The 23,755-nt window shown below is 35.6% G+C and overlaps 1 protein-coding gene and 1 long non-coding RNA gene across 2 annotated transcripts in view; one reads left to right on the forward strand and one right to left on the reverse strand.

The window, feature by feature from the left end:
* LOC136714495 (dihydropyrimidine dehydrogenase [NADP(+)]) overlaps window positions 1-23,755 on the forward strand; it is a 154,743-nt gene that overhangs the window by 53,013 nt on the left and 77,975 nt on the right. The window contains exons 9-12 of the mRNA XM_066692023.1: window positions 6,987-7,094; window positions 8,942-9,111; window positions 12,775-12,985; window positions 21,465-21,649. Of these exons, the coding sequence (XP_066548120.1) occupies window positions 6,987-7,094; window positions 8,942-9,111; window positions 12,775-12,985; window positions 21,465-21,649 (674 nt within the window). The remainder of the gene's footprint in view (window positions 1-6,986; window positions 7,095-8,941; window positions 9,112-12,774; window positions 12,986-21,464; window positions 21,650-23,755) is intronic.
* The window catches only part of LOC136714496 (uncharacterized), a 50,325-nt gene that overhangs the window by 1,373 nt on the left and 25,197 nt on the right, over window positions 1-23,755 (reverse strand). The gene's annotated exons all lie outside the window — the stretch shown is intronic.

The following is a 23,755-nucleotide window of genomic DNA, read 5'->3' on the forward strand; positions in this document are numbered from 1 at the left end:
GCAACTTACCAAGTAATGGTGGATGTCAGACCTAATCATGTCTGCTCTCTCAGTCCATTCATATGTGTTGTGCCATAACTTCCCGGAAAACGTAAAAACTGCGGAATCGCCAGATTTGTTTTCCCCACAGCAACTAGTAGTAATTATAGTTCCATTAACAACATGAAGTGTTAACAGAAATCTGGTGACGAATCTGCAAACCTAAACATCTCGGAAAGTGATGGGTACGATGGAAAAATATAGAGTAGAGCGGGTTGAAATCGTAAAAGTGTTTAACGAAAAAGTGTGGTTAGCACTATTGAGATTCGAATAAGAGGAGTTAACAAAAGAAAATAGTGAATTGACAGGAAGCCTAACGGTGACGAAAGCTGACCTGGCAGATTCCCAGGAAGACATCTCAGGAAAGAGAGAAATTATGCTGTGACAAAAATGAGCTGGAAACTGATCTTAAATGTATGAAGATCAGATAAAAGTCACTTTGTCAAAGGCGAACACACTACAGGGTGATAAAGACCTGGCACAGTGTAGCAGGCTCACAGTGGAGAGAGAGAAAGAGAGATTCAAAAGACACTTTCACGAGGTAGCTAAAGAAGGAGATTTACTTGAAAGCAGGAATCTTGTGTTTGTATGCGATCTATTCTAATGAATCGAGCTCTACTGGCCTAACATCTATGAGTCCTTCATAATTGGGGAAATCATACTCTTACTATAAAAAGCACTACAATAGTAAATACACTGACTTGAAAAGCATAAAGAGTGGGTTGCAAAAGCATTTTGTGAAATGAATGTGAAAGAGTTGTTTTACATTCCATTCAGTTGTTGCAATATTAATGAAAAGGTTAATGAATATCCCACTTTCCAGTGAATATCATGTTTATGCCTGTTTATGCTAAATCTTAATTTATGCAGTGTCCTTCTACATAATTTAACATAACACCCTATTTGGCTTTTAATCTGCGAGGGTTCAAAGGGGTCAGGGACTTGGTAGTGAATGAAAGTCAAAACTCAAAATGAAGTACTATTCGTTCTTTGCAACGGGCACTGATAGGTACTGATAATGTTTGATTAACGAGCCGCAGCCCAGCAGAGAGTGAAAACATCTGTAACAGATGATTTATTATTTCAAAGGTATTGCCTGTTCACTGTATCTCTGCAATTTAAGTATCTGCATCAGAACAAAATAAATGAGATGCAACATGTGAAAAATGAAAGCACATTACTTATAAAGGAGGTGTCAGAAGCAGGGTGTTATAGTTAAAATACACTTTGTCATGAGCCTTTTCGATTGGGTGCTGAATACAAATGACTGCTCTGGTTTATAAAACCAACAGTGAGGGATTCTGGCATCTATCAGCTGAGACACAGATGAGGGCAAAGATAATGTGCTGTAACGTTGCTCAGAAATACAGTACAATATCGGATATCGGTGCAGCGGACATCACAGAATTGCACTCTTTCAACAAGGAAAAATCAGTGTTTAGGAATTTATTTTGTCTTAAAGCAATAAAGTGTACGTTCGTGAACAATGCCAAACTGACTGATTTGTTCTTCAAAACGTTCTCGGATGGATAGCAAATTTAAAGGTGCAATGAGGTAAACTGACATTCAAAAGGTGCAAAATAATTGACAGTACTTTATATTTTGGTTTTGTTCAGTGAGTAGGAGTCTCAGTGCAGTAGCAAAATAATGGCATAATCCAGTAAAGCTTTACCCAAAATATGAGTTTTGAAGAGATTATATAAACATACACATATAGACAGGTATATATTTCACAATCAGACACTTCAATCATATATAATAATCTGTTTAGGACATTTGTGAGAAGTTAACAAGTCAAGTCCATGTAACATAAATCATAAGAGTGATTTATAATTATAAAATGCCATTAAGTTTTATTTTAATATGTAGTGCACATAGTGTATGCTGTGTATGCTTTTTAAATGTGACGCAGATAAATATTAAGTATTTGCAATGGTGCCCATTTCTTAGAAATGATTTTGAGTTTTAGTGCCTCTGCATTTTTATTAGACTGCTAGAGTGTTTCAGACGGTTACAGTTTTAATTGTGCTGTAGAATTTGAATAACAGCCCTTTTGCTGAGTGCTACCCTGGAAGACACACTTTTAGATTACCTACACAACTAATTCCATGATTGATTTTGTACAGTTATTGAATAAAATCAAGGCTTCTACATTAAAAAACATTGCAGATGCAATTTGACAAAATTACTGAACTGAATATGCTGCATTTAAAACTGTCCCTTACAAGGCAGTGCTGAAATTGTGGAATTTAATTAAATAAAAATAACTCAAATCCATCATGTGAAGGGCTGATTTAATGAAAGGTAATGGATGAATGTGCTGCATATTCAAGATATGAGCTGTGGGCTTAGCATCCCAGTGTTGTTTTTTTCAAACCTAACAAGCCGAGGTCAGGTGAATTTCTGAATCCGCAAGTGAAATGTAGCGGAAGAGCAGCTTGCAGTCAAATGGCTTCTTTGTCTTCTCAAATAGGGGGGTGCACTGTCGTTCTGTAACAAATAGAGACAGATGGATTCTCTTGTTTTTAGTGTCCAATGACTGTTATGGAGGGGCTTCCACTTTAGTTGTATGGGTTTAAGTAACAACAACAACAAATGGAAACACTTTCATGTCAACGTGACTCATGTTTTACCGCTTCTAATGTATTGCTTCTTCTTGCCCCTTATATGACTCATTCATCATGTTTTGCTTTGTGTGTTTACTTCTTTACTTTTTGTACCTGTTTTCAAAGCTTTATATAAGTTTGCGGGGCGAATGTGTCCGGGGATCGCGGATGAAAGTCACAGACACAGCCCTAGGTAACGCGGCACGTGTATATGAATATACAGAGAGCGAGAGAAAGAGAAAGCAATCCATTGAAATGATCTTGTAAGAATTTGCTTTCCAGTCTAATGCCCTCAGTACACCATTGTCTTAATCTCGCCGTGTTTTCATATAAAAGAGAAGAGCCGAGCTGGTTTAAAATGTACATTTACAGTCACCAGCACTTAGCAATTCATATTCATATTTTATGAGCTTTCACCCATAAAATAATTTTCCCATTAGACTATAGTGTTATTTACTTTTAAATAGGGCAATATAGTACAGGGCAGATAACCCAGAGCAGAGGATTACACTGCGCAAATGGCACTATTTATTAAGCTATGATAACACTAATGTTCTTCTTTGATGTATAGCATGTGTGACTTCAGCTGATCTTGTAGACAGCCTTAAGGATGTTTCATTGAACATTTAGTATGGCAGCGAGCCAGAATACATTTAGCCTAAACCCAGATGACAGACTGGTAATGAGGTTGTGATTGATAACCACTGTTTCCTTGGAGAACTTGCTTGGTAAATATATTTTTGGGGGTGTGGGGTTAAATATTTCTTAAATCTGTTCCTGGTGCTTATTTGTTTTATTAATCAAGTTCAAAGGTTGCTTACTAATCAATTTTAGTCACCTCATAGCGCAGATGAGTGATGCATCAAGAGATAAAGGGTCTCATTTGTAAATAATAGATTCCTCTCATTCGCTTGGCATGGAAAATGATTAATCGCAGAGCTATTAAAAAATAAAATCATTGTCAGAGATATTCATATGTTTACATTTTCAACTGCGGTTTCTTTTCCAGCTGTGAAAATTGGAGGTATGTTTTCTCCTGGGTCCACATACTTGTGTTGAAAGTGTTGGAACCTAACCTAAACTATAACAACTGTACTGAACTAAACTAAGCTAAAATTAAATTTATTTAAACTAACCAGAGAAACCTTAATGGGCTTTATTACAGGTGTCCTTGGTTAATCAACTTTCTTGAATATGATTGTCACAAATCATTCATTTCAAAAAGTCATACTTCATCATAAAGAAACATCAACATATTCTGTTTAGTTCTTCTGTAAAACTCTTTAGCTCTCTGAAACTAAAATGCTTTCTTCCATATAATTTGGAGATAAAACAATTGTAGTTTAAGCTGATTTTATTTCTGAAGTATCTTACTACTTAATATTCAAAAGGAACTCATCAGTTCACTAACATTTAACTAAATACATTAATAAATGTCTTTTGGGGAGAATTAATGAGCTTTTTTAATCTTTTACCTTTTTTTTAAATATATAAACACAATATGCATGTATTGTCTGTATAAAAGTCAATAATGTAAAAGTCTGTTCAATATACATAAAGATATGGTCACTGTCACCTTTAATTAACAATATATGTAACCTACCCCCTCAAGGATTTATATTTTGTAGTATGCATCTATGCAGGTACGCTGGTTCCAAAATGATAACAATTAACTGAAATGGCATCACATTTCTCGACCTTTAACCTTTGAACTATTCTTTAATGGAAAAAAAACTTACATGCATCTGAAAACCTACTCGCCTTGGCCTTTCTGAATAATAAGGCTTGTTAAATCATTGCCTGTGGTAGAAAATCTGATTATATACTCCAGACAATAGCCATTAACCCTTTTTATACCAGCTATGTCACTTGATGGCATTTCATGTTACAAGCAGACATCCATTACATAAAATGGAGGACATGAAGTCAATAAAGGAGACATGGGGACATCATTTCACTTCATATGTTTGTTTGTTGATTTTTATTTAAGCAGGTTATGTTTATTTTAACATGTATTTACCGTAGATTTGGAAAGTTTTCTACCATATCCTTTGCACATGTTCCTCCTACATTGTTCAACACGTGCAAAATGAACATGTAAGAGAAACTTCTGCTACTGCTACCATTTTCATGGAAACATTTATAAGTAAGGTGAAATCCTTTTAAGTTATGTGAACATGAACCTTAAGCCACATGTCATCCTTTTTCAGTGAAAGTCAAATAGCTCAAGCCAGGATCACAAAGTCGAAATGATTTGCTGACATTTATTAATCTTCGCCACCAAAACACTTCATTTCTAAATCATATTGTGGCTTGATCTGTCTATACTGCTAAGACCTCTCTTCCTTCTCAAATGACAGAATGATAAAGGACAAGTCTGCAGCAGTTAAATCGGGGGAAACAATTGTTTATCCTCTTTTATCCTGCCATACAGTTTCTTCTGAAATGTGAAATTAACTGACAAAAGACTGTTCACGGACACACATACAGAAATACAAACTAAACGCACACACATGTATTTAGAGTCAGTTCTGATAGCTTATACTAGTTTTTTTTCATCCTAAATGATTGTATTAATTTGCTTTGGCTAACATTCTTCCAGATGTATTTATCGCTTTCATTATTCATTCAGTTTAATTATTGTTTGTGTTAAAAAGAGTGACATCTGTCAATGTATCATTCAAGCGAGATCTTACTTGAATTAAACATTCCCAATATACATAACTTCACAGTACAGAGATGTTTTCAACATATCACAGGTTCATCATGAACGGCTTGGAATTTGTATTATTTTAAGATGATATTGCGATTACTAATACTGATTATGATACAATTGTACTTTTGAATATTCTCACCAAAATAAATATTTTTCTCTATTCTATGAATAGCTTTTCCAGACCTTATTGGACATTATAAGACAGAATGATATTTTACATGAAATTATTCTTCCATTCCCACTGAATACATATAAATCTAAAACATCCCCCAGAAATGTATTCAGGACAGAAAGTGTGTGTGTATGTCTGTTGGGGTGGGGGGGGTGAAAATGAAAATTGATCACCGCAGACAGGAGGGAGAAGGTTGTAGTATCAGAGCTCAGTGTGGTTAACGAGGACAGGGCATGGCGTGTGTTCTGCTCAACTGTGCACTTACAAGTTACAAATATTATCGATCGGGGAGGTTACAGTACGGTTGGACATGCGGCACTGTGCGGTTCACTCCTACACTGACTGGGAGGGTCCGCTGAACAGATGGGCAACACTTGGGAAAGAGACATACCTGCATGTGCTGTGGGAAATAATGAATTGATACGTGATCGCTTGCTTTATCACAGGTCAAACAACAGGCATGAGAGAGAAGAACTTTAATTACTAGCCTCACTCAATAGAGCCACCATACAAAATGCATTAATGATAGGTTTTTAGCCTGAGACGTGTGCAGCAGCCAGATGAGCGACTATGTTAGTCTTAATACTTGATTTGTTTTTTCTTTGGGGTCGTTGGTAGGTTATTTTGTTTTAATCCAATTTCAGTCTGATGATGGCTTTGTTTGCTTGAAAAACTGAATATTTAATAACGGTTCTTGAAAAATAAACTGGCATCTTACCAGTGCGTGTCATTTATTTTTATACATACTTAGCATTATTTTTATTACACCCTTTCTTCCTGGAGAATGTGGAAGGCTCCTCTTCAAATTGGCATTTTTCATTTGTGACATTTCGATGTCTCAAGTCTTCTCCTTTTTTAAAACAATAAAATCCTTGCTTCTTATAGCAGATATTTTAGATGATAAAGGCGAAGCAACCTAGGGGTCAAGTGTTTTCATATGAAGTTTCTACATATTCAGCATAGCATCACAAATCTATCAAGCAATCACTGTTTTAAATTATCTAACAAATGTCGGTTTTAAAACATTAAGCAAATGACTAGGTTCATGTTTTTGGACTGCTCAATATATGTGAAAGTACTGTATCGATGCACATGAGAGTATAAGAACGGTTCCAAGTGATTGGAAACCATTCAACACAATCTTTTTATTTTTTGTATCTGCTTGCATCATAAAATGTAATAGATTGTGAGACTCAATGCTTTGTCGTTTTGGATGAAATATCCTTTTTATGTGGCCATTGCTGTGTAATGATGTTTAATGAACACAGATCTTGATGGCCCACTGATTCTGTGATTCATTTAATCTGGAATATTTGTATTTATTTCACCTGACAGTTTCAACTACATCATCTACAGGGCATTTCTTTGACAATTAATTTGCCAATTCAGACGAGAATCAAGAGTTGAAATGCATCTAATAATCAAAGTCTTCATTGTAATTATATTTGAACAGGTTTGCCAGAGCCCAACAGACACAAAATCTTTGAAGGACTGACAATGGAAGAAGGTTTTTACACATCTAAAGACTTCTTGCCACTGGTTGCCAAGGCCAGTAAACCAGGTAAAGCCTGACTAATGTGCTGAAATAAGAATACATAATTTATCTCTAGAATAGAATTAAAAAGTAAAGAAAGGATGTCTAAAAAGAAAGAAACATGCTGTGTAGGACGCTTTGCAAAGTGCTGTTTTGTGAAGATTATTTCATTTCCCAGGAATGTGATTTTTGTCTGAACTGAAGAAAAAATAATGAATAGTATTGTTGCCTTTTACTGTATATTTTAAGAAGAAAGAAACACCCAAAACACACACACACACGCACAGATATATACAGTACATCAAGTATTACTTTCACAACAAATATGCTATATAGGGCTGCTTTGAAATAAGTTATGACACAGAGATATTTATTTCTCTGACTTCTCACAATAGATACAGAATATATTGTTCTTTTGGGGGATTAGATTTTAGTGGAGTAATTAAAATATACGTTTATTGTACATCACAGTGCAAGTGATAATTTAAAAACACAAGCATAAGTGTAACATACTTATCCAATCAAATCATCTTTCACTTTCCTATAGATATTTCATGATGTGTGGAGACTAGAATAAGCGAAAACTGTTTTGAAAAAAAAATGAAAGTATTGCTATTGCTTATACTATATAATTTGGTCAGTTGTAAAATTATGAACATGCATCTCTGACTACATACATGAAGCTAAATTATATCATGCTTATATCTAAATATGGCAATAGAGAATGTATGGTGTGCTTGAAAAATATACAGAACTGAATGATACTTTTCTAATTAAATTCAAATAGTTATATTAACGTTGGTGGTAAGTGGTTTTAATTAAATGTAAAATGCCAAATGTATTGTAATACTACTATTCCACTTCATTACCTCAGTCTGATTTTGATATATTATATATATATATATATATATATATATATATAAGACTCAAAACAAGAGGCAAGGATTTTTGGTTACTCTATCCTATTTGGTTATTATTGTAATGGTGTATAATTTGTTATTTCCAATTATTTATTTACAGGGATTTTAAATTACACTTTATCATTGCATCCCACACATGGATATTAAGGTTTAATTACTTTTTGACTTACCTAAAATATTAACATACTCTGTGCCGTTCCTGTTCACTAAGATGTGCCACAGGGAATTCCCCTTAAAATAAAGAATATCTGTATTTGTATTCTGCACTTTAATGCCAATATAATTAATGCAAAATCACATTATAGTTGAGTAACACATGTGGGAAATGTTTATTTTATTATTTTTTTATTCTTTATGATTGTAGAATGTAGCACTAATTACTCTTCTATTAATTACTTTAGGATAAGGGATTATTCCATATTTTCAGTAGATATACAATAAAAAAAAAGTGCCTTATGGGAAACTGGTTGATAAATAGTATAATTTTCATTGCAAATAGTGGCACATGGTTTTTAGAATAAACCAGTGACAAATGTTCTAGCGATGTACAAAGACATGCCTGTAGAGGAAGCCTTTGTTTGATTTTAAGCGAATACAAAACATGGTGAATTATTAGAATAGAGGGGATTTTGATAGATTCAGTGGGATGTGATATCTGATGCTGAAATCAGCTGCATTCAATATGGTCTGTAGTCATCCATATCGAAGATAAAGTAAAAGTCGCACTGCTAAAGGTAGTGGGTATGAAATTACTTCTATGAGGACATTTGAAAAAAAAAAAATGGAATAAAACTGCCTTTCAATGAAGCAGAATAATTTGATAGTGACATGCTGTGTCTGCAGGCTTGAAGATGCAATTTTACACTGCCTTAAGTACTAGTATCTTTTGAGCCGTTGAGCAGAAATAGTTCTGCAGACGGATTTTTTATTTTTTTTTCTTCCTTTGTCATTCAGGGATGTGTAGCTGTCACTCTGAGCTGCCAGTGTTGCATGGCACAGTAATCGTGCTGGGTGCCGGCGATACTGCCTTTGACTGCGCCACCTCTGCATTGCGCTGTGGAGCCCGACGTGTCTTTGTGGTCTTCAGGAAAGGATTTACAAACATAAGGGCTGTCCCAGAAGAGGTAAAAAGTCAACAGACTCTAACTGGGAAAGCTTATTAATATTTGGTCTGCTGAGCTAATACTGCATGAATCAGTTTATTAAGATGTCCGCTAAAGCATCTTCTCCACGCCTCAGTGGCCCTTTTCTTAAGCTTCATTCCCACAGTTATTGCAAAATACTCTGTTTTGGCTCCGGTGTCGGCTGGAGATACTGTAACTGTCAAAACCTGTCATCAAGCACAATAAATGTAGGGCTGCCCAGTAATAGCAAACGAAGCCTTAGATTTCCTTTAAAAGGTTTGCGTTTGAAAGCTGGAGATGTCAAGCACTGCTGTCTTTGACTTTATTTTTATTGAAGATTTTTTTGCCATTGATTTTCTTTTTTGTGAAGATCTCTGCGACCATTATTTTTCAAAGCTTCACATTAGCACTGAGATTCCTACCAAGCATTAAGGTTGTTATTTTCATATGCCTTTTTGTGATTGCATATACATGTATTTCCCAGCAGCTATTTGTGAACCGAATGTATACTGCCAGTAATGATACTACATACGTCTTCTTCATTAGGCAGCAAAGACACTTGATCTAAAATTCTAGCAAGATGTGACCACAAACTAAAGAAAGCAATCTAATTGAGAGGAGGAATACCCAAAGGTATAGTATCACTGATGTTTCCACCAAACAATTCAGATAAAAGAATAGGGTTTCTTCAGTAAGGTAAAACAAAACAAGTGTTAGTTTTGGAAGACAGTTTTTGAATACAGTATTCAAATATACTCAATGAAACAACCTGTGAATTTAGAATGGTATTAAGAGCTGTACAAAGAAAATGCTGGCCTAGTTTGCTCTGAAAGTATAGAAACTCACTCTCACCATTTAAATGAAGAACAACGTGAATTCGGACAGCAGTATAATTTCCATGGTGTCTCTGCAATTCCTCTATCTTTTAAGCATGCCCACTCTATTGTATTAATCGTAGCTTTTGTGTTTGTTCGTTTCCATTGCCTTCACAAGAATATTGTGTAATCTTATACAGAATTTCAAGCGTTTGTGAATACCTCTGCACTTTTTTTTTCTTGCATACAAAATGGGAAAAGAACATTGTAGAATATTTAGAATTATGTGAGCTTGACTTAAATTAAAGCGGTTCCTAAAATGATTAGTTCATATGTATTAGTAGGAGTCTATAAGTTAATGATCTGTGATTTTTCTTTTCCATTCAATCATTTAAGTGACTTTTAAAACTTTAAAGGGTAACCTTCATCTTAGGTGGAAGGGTGTGTACTTTGATTTAAATACACACATAGGAACCTTTCTATCTAGCAATCCATTAGGCAACCGTTAGGCCTAGACTTTAATCTGAATCGCCGGAGTTTGTTTTTCTCTCTCCGCCATGCCTAATGTTTTACTGTTATATTGTGTATTAATCATGGTGAGTATAAGCCTGCACTTTCTTGCTAACTTATCAATTTAGTTATTCTTCAAACAGGGTACACATACATCAGGATGCTATTGTATATGTACAGCAAAATCACCAGTCTTCATGTGTCCAACAAATTTAGGGAAAACAAGTATTTCTGAAACCTGACGATTGTATCTACTTTCTGAGCATTGGGGTTTATAAAGATGTGGCTCCAATGTCTGTGCCTAAAATAATGGGAACCACAGCCATTTGAAATAAACTGAATGGCAAGTAATTGTGTAAGGAAATCCCAGTGGAATATTTGGGTTGCCATGTCATTAGTTTGCACACGTTGCCCCTCGTTGAATTCACCCATTGACACAGAGCACGACAATGTTAAAGCTCCATATTAATGAAGACTATCTTCAGAAGACTCAACATGCTTCAATCTGAGATAACAAGATCCCAAATTAGAGCCGGACACATTCACAATAGGCGCTGGATTGGGCAGGCCAATCAACATGTCCAGTGTATATTGAGCTGAATCACTGTGTAGCTGCTTTCACTGAAGACATTGCTATCACAGGCTGGTGCTTTTGTTGGTTTGTTGTTTGGTAGCATAATTGTAACTACTGTCCAGGTCCTCAATTGAATTAGATTACTAATTAATGTTAAGTAAATATGTAGTAATAGTTTGCATGTGGAATCCCTTTATCTCTACCTTTCAGCTTTTCATTAAATAAAATATTCTAGCTATTTATTGTGTAGCATTGAATATATTCAGAAAAATGTAATTAATAAATTACAAACATGCAATATGGAAGGACTGTAATGCGGCTTTTTGCAAATCAAAAACAAGGCAGTATTTCCTACATTTCATTATATTGTTATTAGGAGGCATTGCAGTGAGATGTTTTTGTATTGGATGCTGCCACATTTTTACATTTAAACATTCATTAAAGGTAGACATAGGTATTCAGATAAAATAATGTGCATTAACGTATTTCCGTGCTCTGTGCAATTTGTAGATTTTAAAATGTCACTGCATGAGGTTTCTAGCACTACCTTGCATAATCATTATTAGTATTTATTACTTTGCTGTGCAATGATTTTTCACGGTAACTAAGATGCCATGGAAACCACAAGGATGTGGGTACATACTGTATGTAGGAAAGGTTTTCTTTTATTTAATGTCTTAACAAGTAAAAACGCATAAACCTCATATCACTTATTTTTTTGTCACAGAAGTTTGCACAGTTTACCAGATGCTGAGCAATTCAAAATAAAAAATTGTTTACCGGTACATGTAGTCTTTAACTCTTGCATGTGACAGGGAAAAGTCACACAGAAGACACTCCACTAAATACTCTTAAAAGAAACTTACAAGCTAGACAGACATTCATTTAACAAACTGATCGAGAACAGTGAGAATTATGTATACGTAGATAAGTAATATATATTGAACATAAAATGATGACAATGAAACATGATGAAACAATGGCAATTTCTGTTTTCTGTGCGGTCAAAGGATTGATTTTGACATAATATTCACGCCTATCCCACAGGCAATGGTTGTCCTACTTGAAATCAGCTGCTGACAGTAGTTTATCTCCTTGAAGTTTGTCCCGTTTGCTTATTTTTTATAGTTCAAGGTAGTATGCACTAATAATATAAACTAAATACTAATGTATTCTTTCTCTCTTTCATTCACTTACTAACAGTGGGAAAGCTTAGTTTATAAGTGGTACACAATGTTTTCTGCCCATTCAGTGGATGCAGGGCTTAATTCCCTACACTGTAGTACTTGTCATCAGATTTTACCACTCAGTGTACAATGGTGCCAAAGGCTTTTTAAAATGTACCACTTTGGGATGGGCTGAGAGAAGTAGCTCTGATAATCAAATGCAGCCCACTGTACAGCAATCAAATTGCAAAGCTGTTTAGACTATGGAGTTGTGGCTGTATTGTGGACAAAAATTACAATAGACACAGTACAATATAACCTGCAAGTGGAGAGAAAAAACAAACCAAAAAACAACAACATCAAGACTCACTATGAAGTGTTCAATTTAAATGTTCAATTGTATTATTATTAACAATAATGAGTAGACATGCACTACTGCTCCTTACAAACTACTCAAACTATATAACACATTGCATTTCAACCAAAAGGTTCCACCTCTATACTTTATGTAAAAAGGGTTTATACATATTTTAGATGTTTCCATTTGTTGTTCAAATTGTTTAAACTATATTATATATGTTTATATCTATTTACTTAGATGGAACTGGCAAGAGAAGAGAAATGTGAGTTCTTGCCATTCCTGTCTCCACGGGAGGTCATTGTGAAAGCTGGGCGAATAGTCAGCATGGAGTTTTGTTGCACCGAACAAAGCAAAGACGGCGACTGGATCGAGGATGAGGACCAAATCGTGCGCTTGAAGGCTGATTACATCATCACTGCGTTTGGTTCAGTGCTGAGTGACCCCAAAGGTAAACTTTTACCTTTTAAAGATTTTAATAATAGAAACAATGTTTTATCACAAAGTATTAGCATGCAGTAGTGGACATTAAAGCACATTGTTTATTTTTTGTTAAAAAAAAAAAAAAAAAAAAAATATTTATATATATATATATATATATATATATATATATATGGATCCATCCATACATCCATCCAATTATATGTATATAAACATGCGCATCTAAATATATGCATACTATGACACCGTCTGTATTGCTGAGATGATGACCACTTCATAACACAACAATCTCCCTCTGACTTCTTGCTTCTTTTTGCTGTGAAACCACCGCGTTTCTGTCATCATTATAATGATGTTTTAAAAGGCAACGAACTTGGAGGAATATCCAGCTTGAATGTTTGGAGTAAAACCATTTTAATTATATTCCTCTTATTCCAGTGATGTAGTGTAAGTGAACAATTCATAATTTTCTTTCATTAGCCGTTTATTTACTTTAATTGATTTGTAACTGCTAATATCTCATAGTCGTCACAGTTGTTTAGTTTTATTATTCAGTTGCAAATAAAATAAGATTCTAAGATTCTCCTTTGAAATCATTGTGATATAGTTTATTTCACCAAGTTTTTATTTTATTTTAGACTTGTTAGTGAAATGTCTCTTAAACGCACTTTTTTCTATCAGAGAAATTATTTTGGTTATTTAAAAAGCCCAGTCTTTAGAGATTAACACAATGCCACTAAGGACAGCCAACTGGGACCATACACAATCCATTCACTGCATGCTGTACCTTGCATTATTCTTGGAAACAGTTTCATAGAACCATTGTAAAGAAAAGACGTCTCTCCCTCATGAATAAGTGTTTACCGTTGCTGTACTTATCTTTATTTAGCAGATTTCAGGAGTACTTCATGTGATACCTATCACCTTAGTGAAGGGAGAGATAATGCTCAGTCCCTTGTCATCAACTCTAAATTTGTGGTTAATGTTTTTCCTTTTTGAGGTGTGTTGCTTATTTAGAATGTAATAAGTCTGTCTTTTTATCAGAGCAAAAAACAGGCAGCTTACATTTACACATGGGAGAGCACAAATAAGGATCTAGTTATGCTGAAACGAATCTACCAGTTTACCAATTACCAGTTTACGTCTACTTCTTTTTATATAGCTGGTTATTTATTTTCAAATACCTCTAAACGACAGGTATCCGTTGCTTTAATATTCTCGTTTTATAGTACAGCAGCCAATGCATTAGAACATATTTCCACTACTCTTAATAAGTGAATTAAAGTAAAGGATGTTTTTTCAATATGATTTTAGGAATCATTGTATTCCATACCTGGACATAAGAAATTTGTATTTTCCTTGATTTAAATTAAAGCTTACACTTTCCATTGATGCTAAGTGGGTATCTGTTGAGATATTAACCTAAGTAGCTTTGACTGAATATTTAATTTCATACATGAAAAAGAAAACCCGATCTGGAAGAAGTAATTGCAATGCACAATTCAGTTTGTATTGGGTGTTCATTTGTGGCCTGACAGCTAAAGCCAGGTTTTATTACAGACTCGTGTTGTTATTTTTACGTGAAAGACATACTTTCTAAGTGCTTGTTTTTTGCTGAATTGAGATGGAAGCTGGTCACAGTGTCCTGTGTCATTTTGTAAATGGTAATCTGTTCCCAAATGTTGCTACAGGTTTTGGTTCACTTTCCTTTACACTAAAAGACATCAATCATCAAAACCAAAGAGTTTCCTTACCTTAACCAGATACAGTTTAAATCAATAAAGCCCATTTATCATACAAATCAGGTGACTACTTTTTAGGTCAATTTCATTTGCAAGTCAACCTTACAGAGTTGTAATCAGATTCAGAAGACTCATTTCCTTAAAAATCAATACCTTGTACATGTAATCTCTCTTACAATGAGCCGTGATTGTTTATATTGTACCGATTCATGATAAAAAACTAAAAAACAATCTGTGTAGTGTACCATTATCATAATTCATTGGCTGAGTGCATCTTATTCAGAAGAAAAATAACAATTTATCTATCCCAAAAGGTGCCAACAAATATATTTGTTTATGAATATTTACCCCATATGAAATTAATCTATTTATTAATATATACATTAAACACGTCTGCCTTTTTACATTTTTTAAATATGATGCACTACTTTTGTTAGTATAATTTACCACTGAGCAGTTTATGCTGATATGCATTACCTATAGAAAGTCTGCACCCCCTTTAACTTCTCACAGATTTTGCTGTGTCAATGCTTCAGAGTTTCATGCATTTAAATTAGGATTTTTGTACACTTATCTACACACTATATTCCACATTTGGGGGGGGGGGGGGGGCAGGGGAGTTTTTATTTTGAAAAAATATATATTAAAAATATAAAACTATGCATACCTAGGGCTGGATTAAATCAAAACTTTGACCCACCTGCTAATTGAAAACTACAGAACTGTACTCAGTTGTAGCATTTTTAGTAAGATGCCACTTTCTTCTAATCAGAAATGTAACCACTGTGATGTACAGGTTTGTAGTTTGCTATTAGTGGGTGAGTCAAAGTTTTGATTTAATCCATCCCCTAGAGTTGGATGTACCATTCTTCTTTACAAAACTGTTCAAGCTCCGTCATTTCCTTGGAGATTATAGATGGACAGCAAGTCATGACACACATTTTCGATTTGATTTAGGTCGGGGCTCTGACTGGGCCACCCTACTACATTTACCGTTTTGTTCCTTAGCCACTCCAGTGTAGTTTTGGCTGTGTGACAGGCTGAGAGGTGATCCCAGTTTGGGCTTTCTTGCAGGGAGCAGCAGGTTTTCTTCAATTACTTTTCTAAACTTTGCTCCATACATTTTCCCTCTTATCCTGACAAGTACTCCAATCCCTGCCGATGAGAAATATACCCATAACATGATGCTGTACCAGCATGCTTCACAGTAGGGATGGTGTTCTTAGGGTGATGCGCTAACCTACAGGAACTGCTCAATTTATCCTGAAATCACGTGAATCACTACAATTTAACACAGGTGTGTGATTTTGAAGGCAATTGTTTACACCTGAGCTAATTTAGGATTGCTATTACAAGGGGGTGGACACTTATCCAACTAAGCTATTTCAGTTTAAATGTTTAAATACTTTTCTACAAGTTTTTACAATAGTGTTTTCATGTGGAAGTTGTGGGGTAGGATGTGTAGAGAAATTAAAAAGGTGAACATTTTGAAAGGGGGTGTAGACTTTCCCTAGGCACTAGATAGCAGGTAATGTGTCTCAACAAAGAGCAATGTTAGTTCTAAATGGTTTCTTGCTCTCAGCAGGTAATAATATTAATATCAACAACAGGAGCAAATTAAACCATTGTATGCCTAAAATTATATTTTAATAATAAGCCACTTGGATAAATATTGTAGTTATACACAGTACTTTTCTTAAAGTTGTGTGTAGATTCACAGTATAATGAACTATCCAAAGTAAATTACAAAATCACAATAATGAGATTCTTAAGCTGGAAACATTGGATTTTGCAATTGGTTACTTATCTGAACCATTAAACTATTTACTGAAGCATAACAGATTTACTGCAGCTAATGAGTATTTCTGCTATTTAAGCAAGTGTAAATTGAACATGTTACACATCTGTACATAATTAGTTATGACATAAACCTACACGTTAGTGCAACTGAAACTTTATAGAATAATCTATTTTTGTGTTAAATAATAATTCTAAAAATATGTATGTTGGTTTTGCCCTTGTATTTTATTTTTAGAGAGGCATACATACGTATGTCTAAACAAGGTACACAATCTCAGTTTTGCCGCTTTTAAAAATCCTCACTTTCTTCTATTTTCCTTCAGTCTCTGTCAAGGTCTAATGGTCAGGTTACAAACAATATAAAAATAATAACAATTGTTCTTAAAGGGGTTATGATTCCTATTTGTAGTTAAAACCAATATATTAATTAGTAATTAGTCTAGCAGGTTAATTACAATAAAAAAATGTGAATTTCAGCATGACTGCATAGAAATAATTGTATTTGCATATAGTAATGAATATCACTTTTTATGGAACGCAAGACATTTAATTACCTTTTTACACTGGGATGTGATCAATTGCTTGGGTTAGTGCTGTCCACTGTGACCCTTATGAAAAATGTGTGTAGCTTTTCATATAAATTCATATTAAACCACTAACCTTGGATATTCCATCAAAGCCTTTCTGAAAATATGTAGAGGCATTTCAGTGTGTGTAAATATATGTATAAATAGATAGATAGACGAAATAATAAACTTTGCATGCATGACATGGACAAGAGAAGCTGTAGATAGAAACTTGGGGAGGCCTTCAGCCAGCAGTGGATCGATATTGGTAGATGGTGATGATGTATATATTAAAAAACAAGAAGCATGTTCACAATAAACATTTTAGGTAGCCTATACTCTTTTATTCTAGAGATATGCATTACTTATCCACTTTAGTATCTTGTCATGTCCATTGAAGAAGCAGAGGATTATACATGGCATGAAAAGCTGAGATAGCTAGAAAATCTTGAGGGTTGGCTCACTCCGGTGACAAAATGATTAGATTCTGGGCAGCAAGCACCTGGCTGCAGATTGTTTTAGTACTAAGGGGATTTTCAGCATCATGATAAGTAATTTAATTTTGTTATAAACAAACAAAACAAATCTAAAATGTAAATACTATCTGCAATGCAGTGGATATTATCTGCAAAGTAATGGCTGTTGTGACAGTTTGGCATCCCTAGCTATCTGAATAAAACAATGGTGGATCTCTCTATGTAAGAGAAACAGCCGTGAATGAAGTTACCTTTTTATTTTATGTTGTCCCTGAGCTGATGTTATCCATTTCTTAATCACAATACAGATGGAGCAGGGCTGAGTTTATTAAAATGTGTCCATGCAAACTGCAGATAGAGGTGTTGGAAGCCTTTGTATATTATTCTAAAATCTCAAGTTCATTGTTTTGTTTGGAGACTTTGAGGGAATTGAGAAATCACAAGGAGAGATCTAAGAAGTTATTCATGCCACTTTCACAGTAGGCGTTCAGGTGCAATGCCTGTCAAACAGAATTAAATATTAAACTATCCGCTCACACAGGCTAACCAAAGTGGCCTGAGAAGAATTGTACAGGTTCGAGTACGATTTGGGATTTTTCTTTCTTGGTGCAAACCTGCATTTTATTAGTTTAAGATTAAATTCACCAAGGAAGGCAGCCGTGGATTGTTTGTTTCATTACACGATTGTAATGTAGTGATTACTCGGATGCCCTAAACAGAAAATACATTTTGGAGCTCTCGTGGATGTATACAATTTCAGTATGGATTGGAAACCTTGTATAAATTAATTGGAAAATGTGCTAATAGTTTATATGTTCACTTTAGCCCTCTGGAGTCAAGTAACACTGTTGAATACAATTCTCTATAATATATCAAGATAACATTGTCATACCCTGCCCTTGATGGTTTTCCACTGCCGTTCTGTAAAATAGTCAGTCAGCTAGAGTTCTGATATAGTCTACGCCTGCACTTGGAAATGAGAATAATAAAATGTTTTTATTGGATTTTATTTCCTTTAATATCAGACATTTCAGGCCTAATTCTGTACTGCTTATGCAGCACAGAAATAGTCTCCTCTGGAGAGAAAATGCTTTGAAAGTCAGTCCGGTAATGAATGCAGCAACTCATTGGATACTCCAGTGACATTTAAATATACACACAGAGACTCACACATGAATAAAAGGATGTAGCTCAAAGACGATGCTGTTTTATTAAACTATTGTGTTATTACGATCATTTTATTTTGAGGTTCGTGTTGTTTTCTTTTCTTCACAAACTGCCGAACGCCGATGCATCCCTCATTGTACCATATAAGACAGCATGGCTTCTTCTGTTTAATGGAGCCTGGCAATCAGCATCTGCCAGTGTAGTTCTCTCTGGAGAGTGTCAGTGGGTTCTTTGGAAGCTATTTTATTTAAGAATAATCTCTCTGGAGTGCTAAAGCCTTGTCACACTCTGTAGCCTCTCCACAGCAGAAAAGAAACAAACTCCTCGACATGAATAGGTTTTTGTTGAAAAGAATGATCCGGGCGATCATCATCACGGGCCTTCAGTAGGGAAAGCAGAGCAGCAGGGAGAGAGGCTAGGAGAAACCTATAACCGTCACTGGGACGCTGCGGACGTCCCTCGGCCTGACAGACAGTCAGCCCAACGTGCTGGGGACTGCAGTATTTTTTAGGGATGCGCTGACGTTTTAGGCTATACATGCTCTTCAGCTGTTTCTCTCCACTGTCCACTGCTCAAGACTAGTTTCAGTGTGTTCTCATTTTAACGCTGTACATCCTGAGTCCATAGAGAGATTTGAAAATGTGACTTTAAAGGGGCATGAATTATCCCAATCATAAGAATGCAGTTGTTTATTTCCTTGACTCTTTACGACTGGTACAACCCTTAGCACCACTGGTTTTCCTCAGTTACTGAGAGGTATACTTGTGATATATATATTTCATATATATATATATATATATATATACACACTCACCTAAAGGATTATTAGGAACACCTGTTCAATTTCTCATTAATGCAATTATCTAACCAACCAATCACATGGCAGTTGCTTCAATGCATTTAGGGGTGTGGTCCTGGTCAAGACAATCTCCTGAACTCCAAACTGAATGTCTGAATGGGAAAGAAAGGTGATTTAAGCAATTTTGAGCGTGGCATGGTTGTTGGTGCCAGACGGGCCGTTCTGAGTATTTCACAATCTGCTCAGTTACTGGGATTTTCACGCACAACCATTTCTAGGGTTTACAAAGAATGGTGTGAAAAGGGAAAAACATCCAGTATGCGGCAGTCCTGTGGGCGGAAATGCCTTGTTGATGCTAGAGGTCAGAGGAGAATGGGCCGACTGATTCAAGCTGATAGAAGAGCAACTTTGACTGAAATAACCACTCGTTACAACCGAGGTATGCAGCAAAGCATTTGTGAAGCCACAACACGTACAACCTTGAGGCGGATGGGCTACAACAGCAGAAGACCCCACCGGGTACCACTCATCTCCACTACAAATAGGAAAAAGGCTACAATTTGCACAAGCTCACCAAATTGGACAGTTGAAGACTGGAAAAATGTTGCCTGGTCTGATGAGTTTCGATTTCTGTTGAGACATTCAGATGGTAGAGTCAGAATTTGGCGTAAACAGAATGAGAACATGGATCCATCATGCCTTGTTACCACTGTGCAGGCTGGTGGTGGTGGTGTAATGGTGTGGGGGATGTTTTCTTGGCACACTTTAGGCCCCTTAGTGCCAATTGGGCATCGTTTAAATGCCACGGCCTACCTGAGCATTGTTTCTGACCATGTCCATCCCTTTATGACCACCATGTACCCATCCTCTGATGGCTACTTCCAGCAGGATAATGCACCATGTCACAAAGGTCGAATCATTTCAAATTGGTTTCTTGAACATGACAATGAGTTCACTGTACTAAACTGGCCCCCACAGTCACCAGATCTCAACCCAATAGAGCATCTTTGGGATGTGGTGGAATGGCAGCTTCGTGCCCTGGATGTGCATCCCACAAATCTCCATCAACTGCAAGATGCTATCCTATCAATATGGGCCAACATTTCTAAAGAATGCTTTCAGCACCTTGTTGAATCAATGCCACGTAGAATTAAGGCAGTTCTGAAGGCGAAAGGGGGTCAAACACAGTATTAGTATGGTGTTCCTAATAATCCTTTAGGTGAGTGTATATAGTGTAACACACAGAAATATTGTCCGCTAATTTCAGAAATTGTTCAGTCACCGCTATTTTCATTCAATCAGTTGTACAATCAGTTCCTTAAATTATTAAAAAAAATATATATAAATTAAGTGCTATTTTTTATATAAAAGTATAAAACCATACATTGTGATGAGATTAAAAAAGTAACCTGATTTGCGTCCATTAGTCACGAAAAAACACGCATCAGCAGGTTTTGCTTCGTACTTAGCAAAAGTTTGTAAATGTTTGATTAAAAACGAATGATTGATTCCCCCTCATCTTTGCATTTCATGTTACAACAAAGGTATTTATAGTCCTTCAAGGATCCTATTGTACAAATGTAAAAGTAAAGCACTCTCAGTAATTCTAATAGTCTACAATAAATCTTGTGCAAGCTGCTGCTCTGTATTTAACAACGCTCTCATTGATAGATGTAGGCTATCGTCCACGGTGAAAAGCATTATACCCAGAAGATGAATTGTATAGGTATGCATGTAAAGAAAATACATTTTGTAATGTAGATCAGTTTGACAGAGTATCTCCTTTTAAGACTCCAGTATATGAAAGGCACCGAAAGATGTAACATTAAGTCTAGCTACGGGGGGAAATACTGTCATTTGTCATTTCTCACTCTTTATATTTTTGTGTGTGATTTCTCCTCTATCAAGTCTTTGCTGTGATTCTTGTCCTTTCCACCAGTGAGAGAGGCCATGACTCCCATCAAGTTTAACAGATGGGGTCTCCCCGAGCTGGATCCAGAGACCATGCAGACCAGTGAGCCATGGGTGTTCGCAGGCGGAGACATCGCCGGCCTGGCTAACACTACTGTAGAGTCGGTCAACGATGGAAAGCAGGCTTCCTGGTTCATTCACAAATACATACAGGTACCTCTTCCAACATTTTGTTTTATTTGATATTTATTTTATTATTTGCTGACGTGATCAGATTCTAAAACGTAAGCCTCATGTTTATCACAAGATAACGGGAAAAAAAAACACAGGAAGTTGAGTCAAAATCTAAGTGCGCTTGTTTATTCAATATTCCTCGACTTACCTGCCTTGTGAAGTGACACAAACAGACACGAGTAGTGTGTCAGGAATGGGAACATTTTCCCTTACAACAAGTACGATCAGTAGCACACCGTTCACACGTCGCCTGAATAAAATAATAGCTTGCCTGCCAAGTGACAGGCGGGGGACAAATTAGGACACAATTTTAACTAAACTAAGATCAAGGTGTATCACTGTTTCACTACCCTTCTGAGAGCCTTTTACGATCAAACTCATGCTATTATTAGACATATTCTCCATTATAATTATTGATATATTTCAGTAGAATCTTTTTCCAGCAGCCATATATAATCACCACATTGACAGAAGAGTCCAGCCTTAATAAAAGAAATGTATGCAAACCTCCATGCCATATATAACCTTGGGTCTGGAAGCTGTATGCACAGCAGCAGCTATTTTCACATAATTCAAAGTGCTATATCATGTTTTAATGGATACTCGAGGGTCAAGTTTTGAAACTGAGGTCAATAATGTCTTATATCACACCTCCCCCTGCTTAGATAAATGTTCTTAAACTGAGAAAACACAAACCAAGCTCTGGAGTAATAACACACATTACTGTAAACCTTAATTAGACTGTATTACTAAGCAGATGTAAATCTGGAAAGTGCATGTGAATTGCACCCTATTTAACATAAAAAACGTCAGTCTGTGTATTGGGTTATGCTATCAAATATTGTCTCTTATAGTACTAATGTTAAGCTATATATCTATCTATCTGTCTATCTATCTATGTATATTTTTATTTTCTCTATGGTGTAAGGCTTTGAGAATAGGACATAATGTATTGTAATTAGATTGCTACCAGCAAAAACCCTGAGGTGAAGATGCTCATTTTTACTGCTATATCTTTCAAGGGAGTGATGAACAAGGCAAGGCATTAAATCAGCTAATATGGCGCTGACAGCTGTCAATAAATGTTTTAAGACAGAACAACATAAACTTAATATAAAATGGAAAAATGCTATAAGCAAATCATTTTAGTTTTAAAAATCTTTACTTGAGGCGGAATACACTTAACCTTTTATTTTTCAGTCATCAGTCAAATATTACAGATGTTGGTCATCACTGAAAATTGCATATCCACCAGCTGCCGTCAAAATTGAATATTCCCAACTGAGAGACAAATGAAGAAAAAGAAAATACTGTGGCCAGTTCGAATGTATATATTCTATTTAGATTTAAGATCCAGCTAGGCTTCTACTGTCTCTGCAAGCAGGCACCAACTGTGACCTCAATTCTGGCATAAGATGAGTGTGCTTTGACTTTGGGGAGATGTAATATTCCAGTAATCTACCTCTGAGGTAGTTTACTAAACATGAAGTATGTTGGTAGCTTTGTAATTGGCAATGCCCTCAAAACTGAATATATAAAAGTAGTATCGACTCACTTTCTTTTCGTTTTCACATGCTGATACGTTTGTAAAGTTACAAGATGTCAGTTCGCAGTTAGCAGCCCAGATGGAATTATAAAATATTCCACAATGATTTGAAGTAATGAATATAAATTAGCCCTTTTCTAAATAATGTATTTGTAGACCAGTTTACTCGTGTATCCTTGAAATGGAATGGACTACCCTGGGCAGTTATTATTTTTATTAATAATGCATTATTTTTATTATTGCTATTTTGTTTTAGCTTTTTGATATGTTTTTTCTTCTTCTTTTCCCAATTTTGTGTGAGTATAGAAAACATGTAGTCACCGCTGTTCAAAATTACAGAGGGTACTGCACTTGTATAGATTGATGCACTACTCAGTAATTTGTGGCTTATTTGGTATCAACTGGAGTCCACAGTTGATATCTCGAGACGCGGTTGTCTTCTCAAGATTTTCAGACGAACCTCTTGACCTTTTTCTATCTCCTCCATTGCCTGAAAGAATACTGTAAAGCACACAGGATGAGTTCATTTGTAGGTTAAT

Source organism: Amia ocellicauda, chromosome 19, assembly GCF_036373705.1.
Source record: "Amia ocellicauda isolate fAmiCal2 chromosome 19, fAmiCal2.hap1, whole genome shotgun sequence".
In the NCBI taxonomy this organism is placed as follows: Eukaryota; Metazoa; Chordata; class Actinopteri; order Amiiformes; family Amiidae; genus Amia; species Amia ocellicauda.